The following is a 9,148-nucleotide window of genomic DNA, read 5'->3' on the forward strand; positions in this document are numbered from 1 at the left end:
AGCTTTTGCACTACATCTTCGCTCCACCCCGTATACCGCCCCCACCCTATTAAAATAGCAGGACACACTTAGCAAGCCTGGCCCCTTACTAAGATTAATGTCACTGGGTTCGATCTCACTTGCAAGTTCTCCTGCCACAAAACTCCGTTTCATTTAGTGATCCGTCTGCATACGTGTATTATTTATTTGCAGTATTAAAGACTTTACGACCCTTCACTATGTCACATTTTGCAACATATTAAAACACAAAATTAATTCAGAATGAACAACCGGAGCAAAAGAATATCTAGAACAATACTTTAAGAAGTCATGTTGCCCCTGAACCCCGATCCCTCTCAAACCCCAGGGGTGCCTTTACCCAAGCCCTCCATCTTGGAAGGCCTATAAATGTTACGGTGGGCCCGACGGCCTTACCTGGCGGCAGCTGCTGCAGCGGCGGTGGCGGGGTCCAGGCTCGGATCAAGCATGTCCATGTGGACGGGCTTGCTGGTGGAGGAGCCTGCTCCTCTGCAGCTCACAGGCGGCTGTTGAAGGGAGAGGGAGCCCGAGCGCTGATCACGGGGACAAACACACAGGTCATGTGAGAGCGAGCGAGAGATTCCCCCCCTCGGTCCGGGACACGTGAGGAGATACTGAGTAGAACAGAGGCAGAGGAGAGAGGCACGCAGTCTATCTCCGTGGCTAACACAGACCATAAACGACCAAAACAGTTAAGAAATTGGCGTCGTGTCGCAGTGGCTTTGTTCCAGTACGAGTCTGTAATGTCGGAACAGGGCGGTTGTTTGCTTCTTCTTCCTTTCGAGAAGACGGGAGCGAGCATAAGCTAGCCACTCAGCGAGCAGAGCCCGGGAGCGTAAGCGATACTTGGTCTTCGCGGGAGGGGCGCGTGTAGCGGCGTCATACAATGAAATTGTCTCCGCTACGGACACGAGAAGTATGCTAAGCTGTGGATTTATGAAATACTATTTTTCTACGTTTTTCGGTGAGGGCCGCAATCCCGAGGTGAGCAAGCGCGTTCTCGCGTTCAGATCTGCGCGTGCTTGAGGGATTGACGTTAGCAGAGCGTGTTCTCGAAAATGGAGTAAAGACTGAGGTAGGTGGAAGCGCGTTCATGCTGTGGATGAGTTTTGGCCTTGGTAGTTGAGTTGGTGATATGCCCTTCTCCGTAGGAGAGGGCTTCTGGTTGGTTCTGTTTGTTTTATATTTGGTGTTAAAGTTGTACTTGCACTAAGTGAAGAGTATATCTTATGAAAGTAACCAAAACAAGTGCTTATGCTGGTTATGTCGATAAGCAGTTGGTGAGACTGGCTTGTGGTTATTCTCAGCGTTTACAGGAGGTGACGTTTTTATATGTGTGCAAGATATTTTTGTAGGGTATAGGTTGTACGGGGTTTGACAAGTTTGTCTTTTTGCAGGATAATCACCAAGACAGTTGTGTTGTGGGGGTTGATGCCTTTAATGACAGTGTGTATGTGTGTGATATATATATATATATATATATATATATATATATATATATATATATATATATATATATGTATATAATTTTTTTTTTTGCTGTGATGTTTATTTCACTGTCTCACTTTGGGCGATTTAAAGGATTGCAGTACTGCATTGAACACTCTTGAATTCTCCCACAGAACTTGGGGGCATATTGTTCCCGGATTGTTGTATTTTAGTTTGATTAAAGAATTTTCTAATGGTGATCTCTAGTTTGTTTTGTATTATTGGTTTATTGGGTAAGGGTGCATTGTTTCAAAAAGGGAGGGGGGTAAATCTCCTACAAAGGTCAACATGCCCCTGAGTTCAACTATTAAAACTAAAATCATTAGTAAATCTGTCTGCAAATAATAATTACAAAGGTACATTCACGCTTATCTGTGCTTTTCCCTCCCTTCCACAGCTCCAAAAATTAACCCAACAATCCTTCTCAGCCATTGAGTCCTGGTTCTCCAACTATCGACTTATTCTCTATCCCAATAAAATTTAAATGCTCTTTGTCAAGGACATATCACCTTATCTTACATCCTCCTTTCTCATGCTTTCACTAAACAATACTAAAATTAATCCCATCTGCCACACTGAGCTGCTCTGTTTCACCATAGACAACAGCTTGAGATTCTATGAAATACTTGCTACTATTAACCTAAACCATAATCTCTTAATCTAATTAACTTCCCAATTTAACCCGCCCCTTACTTCTACTCTAATAACAGACATCATGACCCTCAAAGTTCTATTCCTAATTACTCAAGTTGTTGTCTTTTTGGCTTTTCCTGGTTAGGGGTCGCCACAGCAGAACTCCGGTCCGCTAATGATTGGCAGTCTGTTTTTATGGTGTTGAGTTGCCAGCCCAGTGCCCAACCTTCAGTGAAGGCACGCCCATTCACGCATGTCTTTTGGAGGCCACTCGACTATGGGGAGGACATGCAGACTCCACATAGTAAGGCACTCCCTGCACATTAGCTGAAAATCGAACAGGAGAACCTCTTGTTGAACAGGAAAACCTCTTGCTGTTGAGGCAACAGTGCAACCGCTTTACCACTGTGGCTTACTATTCCTAATTACTCAAGTAATACTTCTAATTATCTTCACTTACTTAAACCGTATCACCCAACCTACTAATGCAAACCACCCCCCCTTTCACACCACGACCACATCCTCTACAAAGTACACATTTACTGTTGCCTGTATATCTCCCAGTCTCTACCCCTCAACACTAGCATGCTCTTCCCCCTATAGATTACTACCTAACTTTTTGAAAGCACTGTTCCCAACTACACCAGTCTAATGTCCACAAAACTCTCTACTTGTATACTACACCCCAAACAAACCAAATACCTCATCCAGCATCTTATCTCTAGCCTTCTCTTTGGGAATAGAATAAAGCCACATCACCCTTCCTTAATACTCCCACAGGTGTCCTCCAAGGTTCCATTTTAGGCCCCCTACTATTCAACATAATCATTAACGACTTCTACCAAGCCATTCCAAACTCCAGCTTCATCCAGTATGCTGATGATTTTGCCATTATCAGCTCCTCCCCTTCTATCCCCATTCTAAATAAGCTTAACCAAACTGCCTTCTCTACTGAACAGTGGATGCTAGACCACCATCTGGCTCTTAATGCAACCAAAACTAAACTTGTGTTCACTGCCTTCAAAACCTTCTCCCTAGATTTATTTATAATCACCAGCAAAAATAATACTCCCCGAGAAATAGTCTGACACTGAAGTACTAGGAGTACTCGTAGATGATCAACTAAAATTCGACAAACATTTTACAAATAAATATAAAAAAAAAACTTGGTATGCTATACCGCCATAATAGTTACCTCTCCTTCTATTAGGCTGATACTAGCCATCTCATCCTATTCCTCTTGTATGATGCATCTATCCTCACCAACCTGCAATCCTCCATCAAAACCAAACTATCCTCTTGCTATAACAAGATAACAAAATTTGTAGCAGGTCACAGAGCCATTTCTAACCATTGTAATTCTTTTCACCAACTAAACTGGCTTGAGCTACCTAACCTCTCTTATACCAAACTCATCCAAGCACACAAACTCATTTACAACCCATCCCTAGCCACTACCTTTGAAATGTATGAACCAGAACGACAGATTTAATTCCCAAAAACTAATTAAATTGCACAAACCCACATGTCCAGCTGGGAATCTCCTAATGTTCTCTCTTGCACGCCTCTGGAATTCTTTACCATCTCCTATCTGCTTCACCAGTAGACTCTAATTTAAAACCTTGCTGCAGTCGCACCTAACTTCACAATGGAAGTGCTGCTGTTCCCATCCTACCTAATTCTTCTAATGTCACTTCCTACTGTCTTAGAACTAAATACGCCATCACTGTCTCCTATAATTCCACATCTCTATTGAACTATTTGACCAACTGCTTAACGGTTACGCTATGCAGCTGTAAAAAAAAAAAAAAAAAAAAAAATTGTTTTACAAACTATACTGATGTATTCATTATATTTACTGTGTATTCCTATGATATGATCTGTAATGTACATGTGCAATGTGTACTATGTATTTGTATTTTTCTGGAGCTTTTCTCCCCAGGACTCCATTGAAAATGGGCTCCTTGTGGCCCATTTGGACTCTCCTGGCAAACTGCAACTAAATTGGCAATGTATAAATAAAATAGTCATCAAAAAGGCCCATGTAAAGCTTTGCTCCCTCTCGAGAATCAAACCGTATCTCACTAACTCCACCAGGCAAGTTATTGCCAGGACCCACCTACTATCTACTGTACGTTTCATCTATCTTCACCGACCTTAAGACATCAGACCAAGCCAGACTTGAAGCTTGCTATAACGAAGTTGCCAGATTTGCCACAAACTCGTATCCCACCACTGTGCTGCCCTTCGCCAACTAATCTTTCTACTACCCAACCTCCTGTCCTTCAATCAACTCATGACTGTCCATGCCATAATATATACCAACCTGGCAATTGTCCCGCTCTTCAAAATATCCTAGAACTCTATTCCAGTAACAGAATCCTGAGATTTTCTGATTTAATTTCTAGTATCACAGCATCTAACAACACTTTTGGTGTTTCTCTTCACTCCAGTTATACATCCAAGGACTGGTATGCCACCCCTCAACATATTTGCAATATCACCAACCCATACAAGTTTAAACAGCTTGTCAATGCATGCTCAACTGACTACTGGCTCAGTTCGTGCACAGCCCCAGGCTGATAGGCCATAAATTCTACTGGGACTTTCCTTTATTCTCTTAACTCTCTCACTTCCCTGAAAACCATTTTCTTTTACTCCATTCTCAGCCCCATTTTATCTCTCTATCCCCTACTAATTCATCCTTTTAGCTGTCCTAGCATTTGTCCACTGTAGAAATGTCTATACACCAATTTGTAGCTGATGTATCTTCGTATACATAGTGTTCTGTAATTCTATAGTTATAAAATAAACAATTATGTCTAATGTGTAACTACATTGTATTTTGTGTGCTTGTTAAATTGTATTTTTTGGAACTTTTCTTCCTGGGTCTCCACTGAAAATGGGCTACTAGCCCAGTCAGACCTCCCTTGTAAACGAATGTGAAATAAATAAAATAAATGAATGCTACTGGTGTTGATCAGGTTGCAGTGGGAAAGTAATGTGCTGTCAGATTTTGTGATAGAAAAATGCATTTGTCTGTGGTGGCTCAGCATACACACATGAATATCTTAAGTGGTAAGAGAGGATGAATATCTTAAGTGGTAAAAGAGGGGAGAGTTTTAACTGGTGGAAACTGTTTAATTTCTCCATCAAGGAATCTTTCTAGTTAGTGGTGGCTGCGGCTGTTCTTGCAAATGCTGCATACACATCTGATATGAAATGCATTGCAAAAAAAAAAAAATGAAAACAAAAATATATAGGTATCCATGAAAAATAACATTTGTTGGAAGCTTGCCATTTTTTATATCTTTCAGTGACTTATTAAAACCAATAATTTTTGTAACAGTTTTCCTGTGGATTATATATTTAAAAAAAATTGTTGGGTTTCAAAGTTCTGATTTGAGCACTGTTCAGAAAACACACACGCGCACACTGGACAAGTATTCACTTGCCCTGAGAATACTTACCTGTTTTATAATTCTGTGTTTCATGATTTTGGTCTTTGTCTTGTGGTAGTCGCTATGTTGGCTTTTCGGGAAATAAAAGTGGACCCGTACATATATATGTGTGTGTGTATTGTCTTGTAGTTCTTAAGAATTCTAAATTCATTAATTGTCTAATAAAATGTTTCTTTTAAGCTGTTTACATTGTAATATGTAGATTTAACATTGGTAAAAGTTATTAGGAGTGCAGTCCTATTGTATTAAGTCTGCTTCATCTTTAACCACTCTCTCTGTGGTGGTTGTTTTGTCTTTTCACGCTTAGGGGTCACCACAGCGGAACTCCGGTCTGCTAATGATTGGCAGTAGATTTTTATGGTGCTGAGTTGCCAGTCCGCCCAACCTTCAACGAAGGCATGCCCATTCACGCATGTCTTTCGAACGCCACTCTACCGCGGGGAGGACATGCATACTCCACACAGAAGGCACTCCAGTCGAGAATCGAACAGGAGAGCCTCTTGCTGTGAGGCAACAACGCTACCGCTGCACCACCGTGGTAATAACCACTCTCTCTGCGGTAATTTCAGAAAATAAACTGAGCAGTATTTAAGTATTGAGCAAATTTTTTTTTCTGTGCGTTTAGTTTTTGTATGTAGTTTTGTGTTTTTGAGTTAACGTAAACTTGTATTGAAAAGCAGTTTTAATTATTTGGAAGGTGTGTGCGCGTGCGTGTAGGAAGTGACAATAGTTTTTTTCTGTGGAAAAAAAGGAAATGTAGAAGCAGCAGTTGCAGTAAAGAACACTGAGAGGTGATTTTTATTTCCTCCGGTTATACTGCTGCTTTTTTTACATGGGCGGCAGATCTAGTTGAAATTTAACTGCAACAGGTAAATTTATTCAAAAGCTCTGAGATTGTTCCCCCAGCTGATGGTGACAAAGAGGTAGTGTTTGGACATTAGGCAGAGCTTGGGTTATGTGAAAGAATGTTATCATTATTCTGAACATCTGTTCAGATGGCCCTGGCAACATTTCCAGGAGAGCGGTTTCCTGTCTTCTGTTATAACGTCTGTTTACTGCCCTCTCTGCTGCTTCCATTGAATTGTTGGGGTCTGCATGATTCATGTGTATACTCTGTGTGTGTGTGTCTCTCTCTCTCTCTCTCTCTCTCTCTCTCTCTCTCTCTCTCCTTATTTGACCACCTTAGAAACTTTTCCTATGTGTTAATTTAAGGCCTAGTACTGCGTTCAGTTCTTTACTTGGGGTTGTTGATTCCTTTGCTTGCTTGTAATCCACAGTTGTCATTCTCATCTTCGATTCTGTTCACTTGCATCACTTCTTAACTAGTATTGCACTGTCTTCCACCCTTAGTCTGTTCATCTCCATTTCCAGTACTTTTGCTGCAGTGCACATTCCATAATTCTCATTCCTACCTGATTAAAATGACCTTCCTTTTTAGCCCCTTCGAGTTGCTAACCTTCCTGTTAGCATGTTTGCTGTCAGCCTTGAGTGCATTTCATTAGTTCATGGCACCTTACATCTCTCTGATAATCCTCTCCGTGTGGATTATATTCTCCTGCACAAACTTTGTTATACTCCAGATTCATACAAGACCCTAAAACATCTGCCATTTTACACTGGGTGTCCCCTGTTTTGCCTAGGCCTGCATTTATTTGCTTTACTGGCCCTTCATTGTTGGGGACAGTCTATTTAAGGTTGTATCAGCTTGTTTAGGTCGTACATTGTGCCTTGAGCACCATCCCTTTACCTGGTAGACTGGTGCTTAAGGAGTCACACCCCTGTTTCTGAGACGTTTAACCTGTATTCTGGTTACCGGACTTGATGGTGTACAGTAATAGCAAGGATACTAAAACTGTTATTGTCACAGTTTAGCCTGTACTGTGATGGAGGAAAACGAGCAGCTGTTGCTAAAGGGATTTTTTTTATCCCCCAGTATCTGCCAGCTGTATTAATTTTTTATTTATTTTTTAATTACTTTATTTTGTTTTTATACTTATTATTTTAATATTTGTTGGAAGTTTCAGCTTGGTGTTTCTTGCCTTTTTCTTGATTTTTCCATATTGGTTGTTTTTGGCAGTGGAACTTTGGTGCAAGGAGACATGTTAGCCCTCCTTAAGTTTGGTGCATTTGTTTCCCTTTGGGGGAGAGCTGGTTGTAGGAGGCTATAAGTTTGGTGCATTTGTTTCCCTTTGGGGGAGAGCTGGTTGTAGGAGGCTATAAGTTTGGTGCATTTGTTTCCCTTTGGGGGAGAGCTGGTTGTAGGAGGCTATCGTTCAGGCAGCCATCGGGGTCTTTTGTTTGATGGTTTTGGTTTTGTCCCTTAAATCATACCTTGTGTGTGCTCGGTGGGATGTACATCGGGTGGCAAAGCTGCACTAAGCCTCATGTCTGTGCAGGGGAAGGACAGCCAACATGCTTGTATACTCCATTCATCCTAGGAATCCTATACCATCCCTCTCTTACTTGTGCTGTCAAGCACCTGAGCTGCTAGTTCAACTAGACTCATCTGGGCCGTAGTTATGGCTGTATTCCTGTATCCTACTAGTGCAGGCCACAGTGGGAGTTGTTGCAGCAGACTAAATGAACTTGTTCCCCACCACAGGGTGAGTGAGCCAGCATTGATCACTCACTTCACACTCGATTGTTGGTTTTTCTAATGTCTGGGTCATTAGTCAAATGCAGGTTGTCTGGGTCAGTAGTCAAATGCAGGTTGTCTGGGTTGGAGTCAGCTCTCTCTCTATTACATCTGACTATATGAAGGGATTTTTCTCTTACTGTATTTTCAGTTTATATTTGCTCTGTTCTCACTGCAGTTTCCAATTCCCATGTCATTGTCGTATGCCCATTCGCAGTCCTGTCTGTAGTCTGCACGCACAAATAGACTAGTTAACCAGTACTTCATTTCTCAACAAGGTGTTGCCAGTTGATCTTTTCTTATAGCACTTCACAGGGCAGCTTAAGACTGCTGCTTTTCCCTCCTTACATTAGGCCCCAGTCAAAGTTTAGCAAATTCAAGACATTGAAGGAAATAAGGTAGGTGATTTCTGCCTTTAATTTTTTCATGCTGTATCCCAGTTTTTTTCAGTATTTAGTATTAAATTAATTCTGTAAGTTACTGAGATTCCACTATAACATTGTACATGAACAAATGTCCAATTAGTTCAATTACCTTATGTTTTCTTTTTATTGGTATTGAATGCTAGTTAAGAAATATACATTGAAGAGTGAACGATTGTATTCTAAAACGCACATGCTGAGGGGAGTAGACAAGTCAACATTATCATTGTAAATTGCATCATTACAAAGAAAGTTTGACAGCCTGAGTCCTTGTAGCAGAGCTGTTTTAAAATAAAATTTGCAATTGGCATGCTGTGTGCTCTATGCACATAAGAAAAGGATGCATGGCTGACAAACATGGTAATCCCCAAAGGTACACACAATGGGAAAAATACAGAAGTACTTAAAATATTTTTTAAACTGTTTTAAAATCAAATGACCGTGAAGAATTCGCAGGCATCCTCTCCTATGCAGAGCAGCTGCATTAAAAA

General features: G+C 41.0%; 1 protein-coding gene across 1 annotated transcript in view; it reads right to left on the reverse strand.

Moving 5' to 3' along the window:
- Positions 1-1,300, reverse strand: part of LOC122808373 (upstream stimulatory factor 2-like) — a 240,052-nt gene extending 238,752 nt beyond the window's left edge. The window contains exon 1 of the mRNA XM_044079339.1: positions 415-1,300. Within this exon, the coding sequence (XP_043935274.1) occupies positions 415-695 (281 nt within the window). The 5' untranslated portion in view covers positions 696-1,300. The remainder of the gene's footprint in view (positions 1-414) is intronic.
- Positions 1,301-9,148: the final 7,848 nt, after the last annotated feature.

This window comes from Protopterus annectens, chromosome 8.part0, assembly GCF_019279795.1.
Source record: "Protopterus annectens isolate FY-2018-M chromosome 8.part0, PAN1.0, whole genome shotgun sequence".
NCBI classification, from domain to species: domain Eukaryota; kingdom Metazoa; phylum Chordata; order Ceratodontiformes; family Protopteridae; genus Protopterus; species Protopterus annectens.